General features: G+C 44.5%; 1 protein-coding gene across 1 annotated transcript in view; it reads right to left on the bottom strand.

Annotated features, from left to right (window-relative positions):
• SETD1A (SET domain containing 1A, histone lysine methyltransferase) overlaps positions 1-17,315 on the bottom strand; it is a 1,410,167-nt gene that overhangs the window by 333,107 nt on the left and 1,059,745 nt on the right. The window contains exon 11 of the mRNA XM_044086230.1: positions 12,369-12,553. Within this exon, the coding sequence (XP_043942165.1) occupies positions 12,369-12,553 (185 nt within the window). The remainder of the gene's footprint in view (positions 1-12,368; positions 12,554-17,315) is intronic.

Here is a 17,315-nt window from a genome sequence, read left to right as displayed (position 1 = left end):
ACCGAGGCAGAGACAGCCGAAGGCCAGTTAGATGATGCAGACATCTGCGGCATACAAGACTCCGAAAGGGTCTCAGTAGAGGCGTGCGAAGTAACTGAATCGGGCATCAGGTGCTGCGAAAGCGATTCACTGAATTCTGAAGAAAGTACAGTTTTGTACCTACCATAAATGTAGATGTTCGAGTGTATACACTGCTGCAGTCATTACACTTGGGTTATCCTGCCGTCAGGCGGTTCTCCAGTCGGCCTGAGTTCCAAAGTCTTGGTCCGGCGTTGGTTGCTGTCGCCTCCTCCCCGGCGTCAGTGCGACAGGGGTATATAAGATGCAGCCGACGCCATTTTCTTCAGTTTTTCTTGCCCCAGATGTCAGGTGCCTCTAAATAGGTAGGCAATTCCAATTGCTAATAAAACATACATAAGAAAAGCAAAAAACAACTTACAGCTACCAGCAAATACTCCCCATAGGTAGTAAAGGGTAGAAGACATAGGTACGTACCAGCCAGTAAGAGGGGAAAGAGGGAGGGCAACCTGGACTGCAGCAGTTTATACACTCGAACATCTACATTTATGGTAGGTACAAAACTGTACTATGTTCATCGTGTTACACTGCTGCAGTCATTACACTTGGATAGAATCCCAAAGCTGAGGAAGGGTGGCTGGTTCTATAAGGCATTAGGGGTGGCTATAAGGCCCTGCAGCACTGCAGTGGTGAAGCCAGCTCTGGATTTAGAGTATAGAGGAAGATGGTAATGCTTGGTGAAGGTATGTACAGAACTCCAAGTTGCTGTTTCCAAAATATCCTTGGTAGGTACTCCCCTGAGGTAGGCAGTTGAAGTGGCTGTTGCCCTGTCGGAGATCTAATGCTGCTAGGTACAGGTTTTCCATGGTATGTGTAGCAGAAACGTATACAATGTCCTATCCATTTTAAAATAGTCTGTTTTGAAATGGCTTTTCCCTGTGCTCCTGCAACATATGCTACCAATAATTGCTCAGATTTTCTGAAAGCTTTGGTTTTGTCCAAGTAAAAGCGTAACTGCCTGTGAATGTCCAAAGAGTGCAGTAGTCTCTCCCCTTTATTCTCTGGTTTAGGATAAAAAGTTGGCAGGTGAATAGTTTGGTTTAGAGCCACACTGGATACCACCTTTGGCATAAAAGTAGGGTTAGTTCTTAAAGACACCCTGTCCTGGTGGAAAATGAGGAAAGGTTCCACTGCCATTAGTGCCTGTAATTCTGAAACTCTTCGTGCTGATGTTATTGCCAGGAGCAGAGCAGTTTTCCAAGAGAAATATTTTAATTCTGCTGTGTTGGCTGGCTCAAAAGGAGGTAAAGTTAGCTTCTCCAAAACAAAGTTGAGGTCCCAAGTTGGAGTAGGTGCTCTACGGGGCGGTCTTATGTTTTTTGCCCCTCTGAGGTACTGTTTTAACAGAGGATTAGAGAAAATTGGTGGATCCGTGTTGTAATGAGCAGAGATGGCAGAGGCGTGGATCTTGATGGATGAGAAGGAGAGTCCTTTGTCCAGCATCTCAGTTAAGTATTGTAGTATCTGAGGAATGTTTAGGACAAGAGGGTCACAAGGCTGTGAGCTTGGTTCCAGGCACAAAATCTCTTCCATTTATCTGAATGGGCTTTCCTGGTACTAGGTCTTCTGGCCTCCAGAATGACATCCATAACAGCTTTGGAGAGAGGCATTGCTTGCTTGACTAAGGAATCTTCCATGCAGCTAGGTTTAAGATCTTTAGCTGGCTGTGTAGTATTTGATTGGTGTGCTGAGTCAGCAGATGTGGGATTTGAGGCAAAATCCAGGGTGGCTCTTTTGCTAAGCTCCTTAAGATTGGGTACCAGTGCTGGCGTGGCCAGTCTGGTGCAATCAGGATCATCTTTGGCTCTTCCTGCCTGGCTTTTATGAGTACCTTTGGAAGGAGAGGTAGTGGTGGGAAAGCGTTTACTTGTAGGTTCTCCCAGCTGAATGAGAGGGCATCCACTTTCCATGCTTGTGGATGGTAACTCCTTGTGCAGAATTTTTGTAGCTGGCAGTTTATTGGGGATGCAAACAGATCTATGTCCGGGCTCCACCATTTCTGTGTTATCATTCTGAATATTTGTGGATTCAACTCCCATTTGTGGGGATACATGATGTTTCTGCTTAAGTCGTCTGCCAGTGTGTTTTTCTCTCCTGGCAGGAATTGTGCTTGCAGATGAACTTGAAGGTTTACAGCTGTGTTCCACAAGGTCATAGCTTGTCTGCATAGGGGGTAGGAGTGAGTGACCCCTTGCTTATGTACCACATAACTGTGGTGTTGTCTGTCTTTAGTAGTAGTTGTCCTGAATGCAGCAGGTCCTTGAAAGCTATAAGCGCATTTTGTACAGCTAGCACCTCTTTTTGATTGACGTGAAGATGCCTTTGTTCTGCAGGCCACGTGCCCTGAATACATTTGCCTGCCATGTGGGCTCCCCAGGCGTAGTGTTTGCCTGGCTGTGGGTTGTGTGAAAGGCTGTCCCTTGCTGAGGCGACAAGCTTGAGCCCACCATTGAAACTCCTGTTGAAGGCAAGGGATTAGTGGTATAACTGTTTCCAAACTTTGACAGTGTTGAGACCATACATTCTTTAGGTACCATTGTAGTTTCCTCATATGCAGTTTGGCATATGGAATTAGTAGTATGGAAGATGCCATGTAACCCAAGGTCTGCAGAATTTTTCTTGCAGGGAGGGGAGTCTTTGTTGCCATCATTTGAAAGTATTGAGTCAGTTGTCCTTGCTTGTCTGGCATGAGATAAGCCATTTGGGCTGTTGTGGTCAAGCTGGCACCCACGAATATAATCTCTTGTGAGGGCACTAGTTTTGATTTCTTTTCGTTTACTGTGTACCCCAGGCAACTTAGTAACTTTTTTTTACAAACTCCAGATGATTTAGAAGAATGTCCCTGCTCGCTGCTTGAATCAGGCAGTCATCCAGGTACGGATAAATTTTAATACCTTTCTGTCTGCAAAATGCAATTACTGGTGCCAGGCACTTTGTGAAGACCCTGGGTGCAGTAGATAAGCCAAAGGGCAGTGCAGAAAATTGGTAGTGCATTGAACCAGCTATGAGTCTGAGGTATTTTCTGCAGTTTTGTCCGATAGGGACATGCAGGCATGCCTCCTTGAGGTCCAAAGTCACAAGCCAAGCTCTCTTGCCCAGCATGGGAAGAAGCTGCTGTAATGTCAACATTTTGAATTTCGGAACATCCAGGTAAGTGTTTAGAGATGAAAGATCCAGAATGGGCCTCCAAGCTTTGTCCTTTCTGGGTACCAAAAAGAGTCTTGAGTAAAATCCTTGTCCTTGCTCCTGTGATGGTACCTTTTGAAAAACTCTCATATCCATGAGTACTGTAATTTGATTTTGAGCCTCTGCCCATTGATTTGGTGGCAGATTTGGCATTCCTTTTAACCTTCGCAGAGTGTGAAAGTGGAACCTGTAACCTTGAAATACAATGTTGAGAACCCATTTGTCTTTGGTGATCATTTGCCAATTGTGGTAGAAGAGTGCCAGTTTTCCTCCCAAGGGGGCTGCCAAGAGGGATTTGTTTGGCAGCTGTAGTGGGAAGTCATTGGAGCTGCTTTTTATATGGTTGGGGCCTGTCTTCCCCTTCTTTCTGGCCTGATGCAACCCACTGTCGAGGCCTATAAGGACCTTGTGTTTGACCTCTACCTCTTGGACGTCTATATCTTCCCCTTTGAGGTCTGTAATTGGAAAGAACCAATTCTTAGCTGGCCAGTTTCTGCTAAATCTAGGAGGCTGAACCTGTAAGAAATCCTTCACCGTTTGCATAGACTTTGCCTTATCCTCCATTTTCTTTAATACCTCTTCTGCCTTAACTCCAAATAACACATCCTGCTGCAAAGGTGCATCCAATAATTTTGCTTTAATATGATCTGGTAACGTATGTTCTTTTAACCAAGCATGTCATCTAATGACAGAGCCTGTAACTGCTGCTCTGCAGGAGGCCTCTAGAGAATCAAAACCACATTGCAAAGTATGCTTTCCCACTTGTTCAGCTGCATGCAATAAATCCTGCATTTCTTTAAAATTAAGAGGATCTGATTCTGGAAGCATTTTCTGTTTTAATTGAGACAGTAAAAATTGCTGATATTTTAGCATGTGAAACTGGCAATTTAAGGCTCTCATTGCTAAAGTTGCAGACGTATATACTTTCTTTCCCCATCTGTCTAATGCTCTGGAATCTCTGTCAGAGGGAACTGGATTCTTGGCTGATGAGGCCTTAACTCCCTTGGGTCCCTGAGAAATAGTTTCAGGGTCAGCTAGAGGCTTTTATACAGAAATTTATGTGAATCAGGGACTCTGTAGTATCTATCAGGTTTAACAGGCGCTGGAGGTAAGGAATCAGGATTTAAGCTGGATTCAGTACACACATCATCCACAATATCTAACACTGGTGGAATAGCAAGGGGTCTGTGTTGAGGTAATAAAAGGAAGTCTCTGAGTCTTTTCTTGGATTCTGAGTAATCCTGGCCTTCCCAGTGGAAATGCTCCCTCATGGTATGTAGGGTTTCCCCAAAGGAGTAGTCCTCAGGCAGTGAGGCTGATGGAATAGATTCCTCAGCATCAGAATCCTCATAAGGGGGTAAAGAGTATCCTAGATCTGAGGATGAATCAGAAGAGATGGACACTTGGTCGGATGAGTCATAGTCTGCCATCCTGTCTAGGCTTTTTATCAGGAGGGGGATGGGACCCCCTGATCAGAGTGATTAGGTCTTCGGCCATTTTTAGCATTTGTTTCTTAGGCATGGAGGCCTGTCCTGGAGAATGCTGTATTTGTTTCTTTGATTTAAAAGGAGGCTTAGACTTAGCTGAGGGTTTAATACTTAACTGAGTAGGTCTGAAGACACCCTCTGAAGCTGTGGGTTGTTCAGCTACTCCGGATCCCTCTGAAAGGTTAGTCTCGGCAGGCTGAATAACTTGTGCGTCACGTGTGAGTCAGAGGCGGCCTCTGGTTCTACAGAAGCGGTCATCAGGGGCTGTGAAGGCGCCTCGCTGAAAACTGGAGAACCGGTGACTGGCCTAGAAGAGGCTTCGTTGTCAGTTTTAGGCCTCAGATGCTTATCCTTGTCTTTGCGCTTTTTGTGTATTCCAGTAGTCGAAGTTCCGACGGCATGGTATAAGTGAATTTTCTACCAAAATAATGTCGGGCAAAATCAAACCGACATTTAATAGTGTGCTTGTTAAACCTAGCACAAAAATGACAACCAGTGACGTCGTGGTCTGAGTCTAGGCATGGGATACAATAGGAATGGAAATCCTTAGGAGGTATTTGCTTCCCACAAGAAATACAGTTATTAACTTTTACTGACATCGGTCTGAGGCAAGAAAATGTTTCCCCAACGGGGTACTTAGCTTTGTAGAAGACTTCGGTTCTGGATTCGGAACTGCTTTTGCTTCGGGCACCACGCGGCAAGAAGGACTGAAGAAAATGGCGTCAGCTGCATCTTGTATACCCCTGTCGCACTGACGTCAGGGAGGAGGCAACAGCAACAGACGCCGGACCAACACTTTGGAACTCAGGCCGACTGGGGAACCGCCTGACGGCAGGATAACCCAAGTGTAATGACTGCAGCAGTGTAACACGATGAACATCTGACGACCCATTTAGCGGTGGTGTCGCCTGAAGGCTTGGCCTTACGCCATCTGTCTCTATCCTTATCTTTACGTTTTTTCAGATCATCTGCGGTTTGCTGACTGATGGATGTCATATCGGTAATCAGAGATGGAAGATGAAAATAACTGGCTACAAACAGAGTTCTAAGATGAATAGTTCTAGTGTTAAAGAGGGCACAGAACTGACAGAGGGGTACGTCGTGATCTGGGCATAAGCATCGGACATCGGTTAGTGTAAGAAAAAGGAAGGATCCCCAATGGGTACTTAGCTTTATATGTTTTCAGCTGAAGTTCGAAATCTGGAAACAGCCAACCGGCACTGTTGCGAATTGCTTCTGCTACGGGCTCCACGGCAAGAAAGACTGAGGTAATGGCATCGGCTGCTCTCCTTTATAGCTCGGACGATCTGACGTCACCCAGCAAGTGACAGCAGCCAACGCACAAAACCTTGACTCTGGTATTTGGACTGACTGAGGGCTACCTCAGAATGGATAACCCCCAATGGTTAGGACTGCAGCAGTGAAACACGAAGAACATCTACTGTTATGGTAAGCCTTTGCACAACTGTAGTATGTCATTCCATGTAACTGTTGTGGTATTCTTTACTAAAGGGAGAGTACAAAAGCTCAAGAGGAAACTTGGGAGGAGGAAAGCACAAAAGAGCCTTAAAGAAGATTATGCAAAATAGCTCTGGCAAAGACAACTCTTGCTCTGGAAACATCTAATTTGCAATTTTTAGTAAAGGTATGGGCAGAGGTCCAAGTAGCAGCCTCAGAGATGGAACTGGTATCCAATCCTTTGAAAAAAGGACCAGAGGAAGCCACAGCCCTGGCAGAATGAGCCTTTACAGAGGTATAAAGGCTTTTCCCATGAAAGAGATAAACAAAGAAATGGCCTTAGACAGCCACAAAGAAAAGGTTTGCTTAGGAAAGTCAAACCTAGAGAGTTGAGATTAACAGACTCAAAAAGTTGCTCAGACTTAAAAATGGCCTTAGTCTTATCCAAATAATATCTAAACTGTCTACACAAATCCAAGGTGTGAAGAACATTCTCACTAGCAGACTGCAGAGAATGAAAAAAGGAGGGCAGATTAATAGACTGATCAAGAGAAAATTCATTAACCACCTTGGGCATAAAAGAAGGATTAGCAGGAGGAGATACCTTGTCTATATGAAAAACTAAAAAAGAAGAAACAGCCATAACAGCCTGCAGATCAGATACACTTAGCTGAAGTAAGGTCCAAAAGAAAAAACATCTTCCATGTACAATGCTGTAAGGAAGCTGAAACTGTCGGCTCAAAAGGAGCTTGAGTGAATTTTTCAAGAACAAAATTAAGGTCCCATGAAGGTTGAATAGGCTTCCTGACAAGTCTGATATGAAGGCCGCCTTTAAGAAATTGCTTGAACTCAAATCTACAGGCCAGAGGAGGAGCTACTGGCAGACAAAAAGAAATAGCTGAAAGGTGAGCTTTAAATGAATATGCCAAACCAGCATGGAGCAATTCACACAAAACAGAGAACCACAGAAAGTGGATCCTAGTTACGAGCAAGCACCAAACTGAAAATCTCTTCCATCTGGACATATAGGATTTCCTGGTAGTGGATTTCCTGGCCTCCCGCAGGACCTTAAGCATGTCCTCAGAAAAAAAATGTGCCAAAAAGGGATCAAAATTCTATCATCCACAATGTCAGTTGAAGAGTGGACAAGTGAGGATGGATGAAAGACCCTTTGTATTGTGTGACTAGGTACATCCAGCGAGGTAACTTTTGGCGATTGCTCTTAGCTAGGTGCAGAAGAATAGGAAATCAATGTTGTCTGGGTTAAAAGGGAGTCACCAACAAGATTTTGGGGGAGGCTTGCTCTATCTTGAGGAGGACCCTCCAAATAAGAGGAAGGGAAGGGACGGCGCAGAGAAACATCTCCTTCCAGGACAGAGGACTTGAGACTCTAGTGCAAAAAAAGAGGAAGTTGTCTGTTCAGAGGGGAGGCAAAAAGCTCTACCCGAAGAGTGCCCCACTGATGGACAATGTCCAAAGACACATTTTTATGAAGCATCCATTCGTGAGCCTGTGTTATGGACTTGCTCAGACAGCCTGCCACTATGTTTTGCTCTGAAGGGCTGTATACAGCCTGAAGAGTCACTTGATATGGATCAGTTAGATCACAACCTTGAAGCTCTAGCCTGCAAAGAAGGTAGGATCGTGCTCCTCCCTCCCCGTTCTTGTTGACATACCACATCACTGTGGTATAGTCTGTAAAGATTTTGAGAAGCCCTGGAAGTAAAAGAAATTGAAAGGCCTGAAGGGTGAAATGGAGATCTCTCACCTCCTTGACACTGACGTGGTCTGACCTCTGATGAGGGGGCCAGAGACCATGGACCAAGAGAGTCTTCCCATTCTCTGTTTGGGGTATCCAAAAAAAAGTTCCTGAGAGGGGACTGGGGGGGGGGGGGGTGAAAAGGAAGTCCCGGGTTGAAAGACAGCTGATGAATCCACCATTGAAGCTAGAGCTTGAGGCATGGAGGAACAGTGACTAATAAATCTAGAGGATGACAGTGCTGGAGCCATACTGACTTTAGGAACCACTGTAGCTTTTGCATATGGAGCCTGGCTAGAGGTAGCATAGGAATGGTGGAAGCCATGAATCCTAGAGCACTCAAACTCCCTGGCTGTAAGGCAATTAGTGAAAGAGCCCTAGATGAAGGCAGGGAAGTCAGCATAAGGATGGTCTGCAGCCTGCAACTGAGATGCATGTGATCCTGAGAAGGAACCAGGACTGATTTCTGGAAGTCTGCAGTAAACCTCAGGCTTTGCAAGAGGCAAACACTATAGTGGAGGTGCTGAAGCAATGTCTCGGGACAGGAAGCCAGATAAGGAAAAATATGAACCACTCTCATTCTGCAAAAGGCAATCACAGGAGCGAAGCATTTGGCGAAAATCCTTGAGGCAGTAGAAAGGCCAAAGGGCAAAACAGAGAACAATGCAAGGAAGAAACAAGAGAAATGCAAACGTTCCTGAAAAGGGAATGAATAGGGATGTGAAGATGAGCATCCTTGAGATCCAGGGAGACCAGAAAAACCTGTTGAAGAAAAAGAGTCAGGATCTGAAGGGATAACATCTGAAAGAAAGGGATCTTCAGAAAAGTGTTGAGCTGACAGAAGTGCAGAATGGGTCTCCAGGTGCCTCATTCCTGGAAAGCAGAAACATTCTGGAATAAAATCCCTTCCTCTCCTGGGAAAGGGGCACATTCTGAATGATGCCTTGAGACAGAATGCCCTGAAGTAGTTGTAGGAAGAAAGGAAGTTTCTGAGTAGGCTGAGGGATGCCCAGAAAAGGAGGAAGGTATTTACATACCATAAAGCATCCCTGATGTGTGATGGACAGAACCAGAGAGTCCTGAGTGATCCTTAACCAATCAGGAAGGGACAGGGAAAGAAGTAGAGATTAAAGAACCAGACTCAGGAATGGGGGAATATGACAGTCACAACCCGGTCATCTTGAAAAGGAGGTTTTTGAGAAATAAGAGTCTCAGCAAACATATCAGGAAGAACCTTTTTGGGAGGAGGGTGAGACTCTGCAGACAAAAACTGATTTAGAGGAATAATTCCTCTGAAACACAGGAATAGAGAAACAAAAATATGCTTCAATTCCTTTAAGGCCTTCCCCTTATCCGGCACAGACTTAAAAAGCTCAGCAGCTGCAGAACCCAATAAGGTCTTATTATCAACAGGAGAATCCAACACTTTGGCCTTAATGTCATCAGGCAAAGGCTGGAGATGAAGCCAAGAGTAATGTCTCAAAACAGAACCAAAATGAGCAGCTCTAGAAGTGGCATCAGCTGCATCATAACTACACTTAATAGAGTGGTGGGCTACTTGAGAAGTGGAGCCCAGTAGAGAAAGGGCTTAGGTCTTCCCTTCAGAATAAGGAAGGTAGGACATTGCCTGGGAAGCCTGAGAAAAAAGGGTTAAAATATACCTGGACATATGGGTCTGGTAATTAATAACCCGAAAAGCCAAGGTGGCAGTAGTATATACTTTCTTGCCCAGCTTCTCCACGAGCCTACTGTGCTTGTCTGAAAAAAGCAGTTTAGTAGAAGGTCAAACAGAGGGTTTGTCAGAAGAGACGGACACTACAGAGTGGTCAGCAAAAGGACATTTATAGACAAGCTTACAGTCATCAGACGTAGTAAAACTTGTCAGGTTTCTTGGGGGCTGGAGGTTGACAGTTTGGGGCCACAGAATCAGCAAAAAAGGTATCTAAAAGGGCAGCCATAACAGGAGGTACAACAGAGGGCTTAGGGGACTCCATCTGGAGGAGCTTGTAATACCTCTTCTGAATGTCAGAAACAACAGAACAGTCACATTTACAGTACTCCATCATATGAGAAATAGTATCCCCAACAGAGTTCTTCAAAAGGAGAGTCTGGGCTACGAGAGTCTTCCTGTTTAGAAACATAATCCAAGGGAGAAAGATCTGAGAGGAATATGCCAAAGACTCTTCCCCAAAATCCAAGTCCTCATCAGACGAATCCAGGTCTCTGAGCCTCATTAGTCAGGTACAGGAACTCCTTGGGGAGGCTTCAATGCCACCAATGCATTAAATAACCCCTGGATAAATTTCTGCCATTCACGCTGGGGATCTTTAGAGCAGGGGAAATGTGTTCAGAACCTTGACTACATTCAATTAATGTAGTAGGAATCTGCTCCCAAACAAGTATCTACAGAATTGCCCTCAGACCCTCTGAAATGATCAGCTAAGGTTGCACCTCAGTATCTGGAACGGATGTCTGCAGATCCTCTGAGGACATGTGAGAAGTCAGATCCATTACAGCCAGTGATACGGATGCAGTAGAGGAATCCAATGCAACAACCGGGAGATCCTCTGGGCCTTCACCAGGCTTTACAGACGCATCCAGGGGAGGCATGACAGTAGCCGTATCAGACCTAACTTTTCTGGCCTTTTTCATGGCAGGTGGCTGACCTTCGGGACAGGAGGATTCAGCCATCGCACCCTGCGTCAACAATTTAAGACGTCGGTTCCCCAAGTAAATGGGCAAAGAGGAGAGACAACTATGTAGAGTCTTAGGGACAAACACTTGGCAGACAGAACACTGCGTATGGTTGTGAGAAGGACCCAAACAAAAGAGACACTGCTCGTGACAATCCTTATTGGAATCTACCTCCCATACTGACATTTTCCTTTTCTGGATGACATGTAAGCCCACAATACTGAAAAAGGAAGAAAGGAAGAAATTCCAAAGGGGCACTAATATGGAACACATCTGGGTAACCAGCACAGAAGCGTTCAGACCAACCTTCAATGATGGTGTTCGGACTGGTGGGAAAAGACGTTCTGTGATATGTACATCCATACATTACCTTTATGCCTTACACCTTGAGCAGGGAGCATACATGTGATGCACAACATCTACAAAAACCTAAGGCTTTGGTGTACTGGCCAGACACTGGGCTTCCCTTGGCGGGGAATCCCTTTAATAAAGAATGTTGCAACAATGATATGGAAGGACACAAGATGTGACATACCCTCAGGAGTTTGTGACTTGTCATCCATCCATTACTTCTGCCATTTGATAATGATCTGACTAAAGCCAAGGGTTGTGGAAGGGGCTGTCCAAGCAAGTTCTGTGCAGGACAGTTTCAACAACTGTCATTCTCATTATGGAAGGACAAGCCAGAAGCTTATCGTTCCTATGTCAGGTGGAAGTGCTTCCATATTATGTTCCTTATCTAATTCAGTGGGAGAGGGGTGGGACCAGACATATTACATGAAAGCCAATCAAATACTCTAAGATCAACTATTTGGGCATCAAATGCAAGGAAATGCTTCACAATGCACATACAGATCAAAATGTGAACTGGAAGAACAGCAGAAAAAAAACTGTCAGGGATGGACACGCTATTAGATGCCATGGAAGCAGAGAAAGGAACATGTACTTGATTTTTTTGGGGGAGGGGTATCCGATATCTCACACATCTCTGCCACATGCAAGAGGAAACAGATTACTACTTCCCTGTCCCCCAACCAATTTTTGAGAGAGAAGGGGATCCTGACATCTGTAGTCCTGGGTTGCCATTACATCAAAGCTATGGAAGTAGAAGGGAAACACCCATGTTTAACTGAAGCAGGCATCAAAGAACCCTGTCATCCTGCAGAAAATAATTTGTAGAAGTGAAAGATTCATTAACTTCTGTTGTATTAAGCATTTGCAGAAAGAAATGAAAAATTCCTTAAGCTTTCACACTACTATACTAATTAGTCTTGAAAACAGACTGAAAAACTGTCTTTGCCTCCCTCTTTAAAGCATCTTAACCAAACAATTCTTCCAAGCTCAGTACAATGTTGCACTTTATCACAATGAGAATGTGCTCATCTGTGAATGCAGTTTGCTTACCTGACACAAAAAAGGACAGAAGAGCCATACATTAAAATAAAACAGAAGAACAAACCTGAAAACACTTAATCCACTTCTAGTCAAGCACTTTCTAAAGCGGGAAAAAATGGAAAATAGAACATCCTCTATATCACCATTAGTACAGGCCTGACAAGCAGTCCCAAACACCTGCTAAAAGTATGCTTAAGGGCTTATCAAAGCTCAGTGAAAGCTAATAAAATCAGAATCAAACTATGACCACTTTCCCTTCACAAATGATGGAGCAGGTAAAAATCCAAAATGCTAAAATAAAGATCACAAACCTGAGCTTGTGAGTCAGTAGTGCAGGCATCCAGCTGTTGAGCTGCGACAGGATACACTTTTAGGTATTTATCTTTCTCTTTTCTGCTGATGGAATAGTACCCCTCACTTCGAGCACAACCAGTTAGGTGCTCTCTCAAGCCATCTTGGGATTTTTTCTTCTTTTTCGGATTTGGAATATTGGTGAGTAAAAACTGAAGGTTAAGGATGCAAAACAACAGTACAGAGCAACAAAGGTGCACAGGCAGCAGAGTTCTATGTAAGATACTTATCACATTACTAGATCTTCAATGAGAAGTCACTAACAGTAAATCATTACATTTGGATTTACACATTTTCTGCATTTCATTTTCCCTTTCCAGAATTCATAATTGGTAGTGGCAGATCCCCTGTGGTAAAAAGGACTTGGTCTTCTGTCTCTGCTTATATACCAACATACATGTACATAAAATCTTACAAGTTAGTTTTGTTCCTTACTCTACTTAGATCTTTGGGTCAGAGTTCCCTATACCGATGTGTGCTTATGTGAGGCAAACGGCTGTACTAATGCAATCTATATAAAATGTGAATCAATAACAAACTCAAGAATTTGTGCACAAACTGTCTATAAAATGCATTTGAAATATAAATAAATCAAGTACTCATTACTCCATAAAAAGTAATAAAAATCTGTCTGTGCACGTAAAGTACAATTATGCAAATAACTTACCATATCAGATGGGATCACTGCTTTCCATTCACCCCTTGGCAATGTTGACACTACTTTCACTAGGGTGTCTGCATATTCCTAGTATAATAGTGGCAAGATGTCCTTGCCACATTTCCAGCCTGAATTGAAGCTGAAATCTAGAGCCTTTTCAATGATAGGGGCCTAATGTGACCTGACAGTTAAGAAAACCCAGAAATCCAAGTCATCCAAAGCATGTCAGAAAGTACACTTGTGTACACTTACCATAAATGTAGATGTTAGAGTGCATTCACTGTTGCAGTCCTAACCAATGGGTTATCCAGCTCGTGGTAGCCCTCGATCAGCCAGAGTACCAAAGGTAAGTAAATATGACGTCGGCTGTAAAGGACGTCAGGACATCTGATACAAAGGGAGGCAGCCAACGTCACTTCCTCAGTCTTTCTTGCCATAACAGTCAAAAGCCCCCAGAAAACAAGGCTTAAACCAAAAGCAATTTTGGCAAACACTACCAAATTTAGCCTGTACCTTAGGAAAAGAAAACAGGAAAGAACCAAAAAGGGGGAAAGGAGGGAGGGAAACCAGGACTGCAACAGTGAATACACTCGAACATCTACACTTATGGTAAGTGTACACAACTGTACTATGTTCATTGTGTTTCACTGTTGCAGTCCTAACCAATGGGTTGATTACCAAAGCCCAGAGAAAAGGGAGGAGGAACCAACAGAATCAAGGATTGGAGATAACGCCCTGCAGAACAGCAGTGGCAAACCTTGCCCTGGCTTTAGAAAACAAAGGAAAATTATAATGCTTTGTAAAAGTGTGAACAGAAGACCATGTGGCAGCCTTCAAAATTTCTTTAGTAGGGACACCCCTTAAAAAGGCTGCAAAAGTGGAAGCTGCTCTAGTTGATTGGGTCCTAACCCCTTGAGGAGTCACCTTGCCATGGAAGGAGTAACAAAAAGAGATACAATGTGCAATCCATTTAGAAATGGTTTGCTTAGAAATAGCCTTGCCCTGGGCTCCAGGGGCAAAACTGGCCAATAACTGTGCTGATTTCCGAAGGTCCTTAGTCCTGTCCAGGTAAAACCTGAGCTGTCTGTGCACATCAAGACAGTGCAGGATGCTTTCACCTCTATTTCGAGGATTAGGAAAGAAGGTAGGAAGGTGTATGGACTGATTAAGAGTCAGGCTAGAAACCACCTTAGGCATAAAGGAGGGGATGGTTCTTAGAGAGACCCTATCTGCATGGAAAATAAGAAAGAGCTCCACTGCCGTCAAAGCTTGCAGCTCCGAAACCCTCCTTGCTGAAGTTACAGTCAAGAGGAAGGCAGTCTTCCAAGAGAAACTTCTGCACTGGCAGCTGGCTCAAAAGGAAGAGTGAGTTTCTCTAAGACAAAATTAAGATCTCAGGCTGGAGTAGGTCCCCTTCTGGGAGGTTTTAAGTTGCAAGCACCTCTGAAAAACATTTTCATCAGGGGATGAGAGAAAATGGGTTGTTCAAAAGAACAATGAGCAGAAATGTCTGAAGCCTGGATCTTGAGAGAGGAAAAAGAAAGCAAATCAGCAAAGTATTCCAGGATCAGAGGAAGGGTAGGCTGAGAAGAAGATTCCCCTCTAGCCTGCATACAATGAGAGAATCTTTCCCATTTGCCAGCGAAGGACTTCCTAGTGCTAGGCCTCCTGGCCTCCCTCAGCACATCAACCACTTGCTGGGAAAGGGAAGAAAAAAAGGGAGGAGTCATACAATGAGCCATGCTGCCAAATGTAGAGACTGAAGATGAGGATGTAGAATGTTTCCCCCTTCCTGAACCAAAATATCTGGCTTCAGAGGAAGATGCCAAGGAGGAAGGTGGGAGAGACTGTGAAGCACTGGATACCAATGCTGTCTGGGCCAGTCCAGAGCTATGAGGATAGTCCTTGGTCGGTCATCTCTGATCTTCAGTAATACTCTGGGAAGAAGAGGAGGGAAGGCATAAACTGACAGCAGCTTCCAAGGGAAGGACAGAGCATCCACTCTACAGGCTCTGCTGTGATGCTGTCTGATGCAAAAAAGAGGTAGAATATGGATGTCTGGGGAGGAGAAAAGATCCACCTGCAGTGTGCCCCAATGCTGAATGATGCTGTAAAAAGACTGCTCTGTTCAACTGCCACTTGTGAGCATCCAGGGTTTGTCTGCTCAACTGGTCTGCCAAAACACTGAGCCTTCCTGGAAGAAACAGCTAGGAGATGCAGGCCCAGGGATGCTGCTATGGACCAAAGATTCATGCTCTGCCTGCACAGGGGGTAAGAATGAGTCCCTCCCTGCTTGTTGATGTACCACATGACTGTGGTGTTGTCTGTCCTGACGAGCAGGGCCCCTGGAGAAAGAAGATGCTTGAAAGCTACCAAGGCCTGCTGAATTGTTATAAACTCCTTTAGATTTATGTGCAGATGCATCTGCTGGGCATTCCAACGTCCCTGTATGCACCTGCCATCCGGGTGTGTTCTCCAGGCGTAGTCCGATGCATCTGTGGTTAAGACCTTGAGTGGCAGGAGGTGGGCAAAAAGGCATGCCTTTATTTTGTAGACAGGCTGCTGCCCACCATAGAAACTCTGTCTGCAGACATGGAAGCAGAGGAATCATCATATCCAGGTCCTGTGTGTGTTGACACCAAATGTTCTTGAGGTACCATTGCAATTTCCTCATATGCAGTCTTGCATATGGAATCATGAGAATGCAAGAGGTCATGAATCCCACAGCTTGCAGGTATCCCCTTGCAGGGAGCTGGGACAGGCTTGCCAAGTCCTTGAAGTAAACTGAAAGAGTTGTCTGCTTCTCCTGGGTGAGATATATCATCTGGGCGGCTGTGTTCAGACATGCTCCCAGGAATGTTGTCTTTTTGGATGGCACCATTTTTGATTTTTCCTCGTTGAGTGTGTAACCAGGGAAGAGAGAAGAGTCTTTATGAATTCTAGATCCTTTAAACAGCTGTTCCTGAGAATTTGCTTGAATCAGACAGTCGTCCAAGTATGGATAAATCTGAATTTTCTTCTGCCTGAAAAAAGCAATGACTGGAGCCAGGCACTTTGGCTTATCTACTGCTCCCAGAGTTTTCACAAAGGGCAGCACAGAGAACTGACATGTTGCTTGCCCACTCTGAAACAAAGGTATTTCCTGCAACTTTCCCTTATAGGGATGTGCAGATAAGCTTCTTTGAGATCCAAAGTTACCATCCAGGAATCCTATTCTAACAGTGACAGCAACTGATGCAGAGTGAGCATTTGGAACTTTGTAATTACCAAGAAAGAGTTCAGAATGGATAGATCTAGGATAGGACGCCAGGTGTCTTCTTTTTTTGGAAATAGGAAAAAGCTGGAATAGAAACCCTGGCCTACCTGCTGAGCAGGAACTGATTCTATTGCTCCCAGAAGAAACAGAGACAAAATTTGTTTTTCTACTTCTGCCCTTTGGTTTGGAGGAGCGTCCGGGAATCATTTGGGAACTGGAAAGGTGTGGAAAGAAAACTTGTGGCCTAGGGATACAGTTCTGAGTACCCATCTGTCATCCGTGATAGTGGCCCAGACATTTGCAAAAAGGGCCAACCTTCCCCATAAAGGACTCTCCAGGCAGGCAAGAACAGGCAGAAGTTGGATAAAGTCAATGAGAGTGTTTCGACTGAGATGCAGGCTTAGAACTTTCCCACCTTGGAAGTGGAAGCCTGCCAACACTTAGACCTTTGAGGGGTAGATGCCTGCCCCCTAGAAGATTTGTAATCTCTAGTCCTTGAACGGTTCTGTCAGCTGGTATCAGGAAACGTCCAACTCTTAGAAGGGTAATTCCTGCTAAAGCAAGGAGGCTGAACTTTTAGAAAATCCTTAACAGTTTGCATAGACTTAGCCTTATCATTCATCTTCTTGAGCACTTCCTCCTCTTTGCTGCCAAAAAGACTGTCCTTATGCAAAGGTATGTCTAACAGCTTAGCCTTGACAGGCTCTGGAAGGGGCTGTTCCCTAAGCCAAGCGTGCCTTCTAATAACAGATCCAGTAGCTGTAGCCCTGCAGGAGTCTTCTAGAATGTCAAAACCACAATGTAAAGAATGTTTACTGACAAGACTGGCAGAATTCAGCAAATCCTGCATATCCTTACTCTCCGCCAAAAGAGGCACACTTGCTGTCCTAGACTTAATAGCCTCCAAGGTGTGCTGCTGGAATTTCAGCATATGAAAAAGACAATTAGTAGACCGAATAGCAAGAGTGGCAGAGGTATAGACTTTTTTACCCC

Source organism: Protopterus annectens, chromosome 10.part0 (assembly GCF_019279795.1).
Source record: "Protopterus annectens isolate FY-2018-M chromosome 10.part0, PAN1.0, whole genome shotgun sequence".
Taxonomy (NCBI): Eukaryota; Metazoa; Chordata; order Ceratodontiformes; family Protopteridae; genus Protopterus; species Protopterus annectens.
The sequence above is the reverse complement of the archived record's forward strand: the minus strand, read 5'-3'. Positions and strand labels throughout refer to the sequence as shown.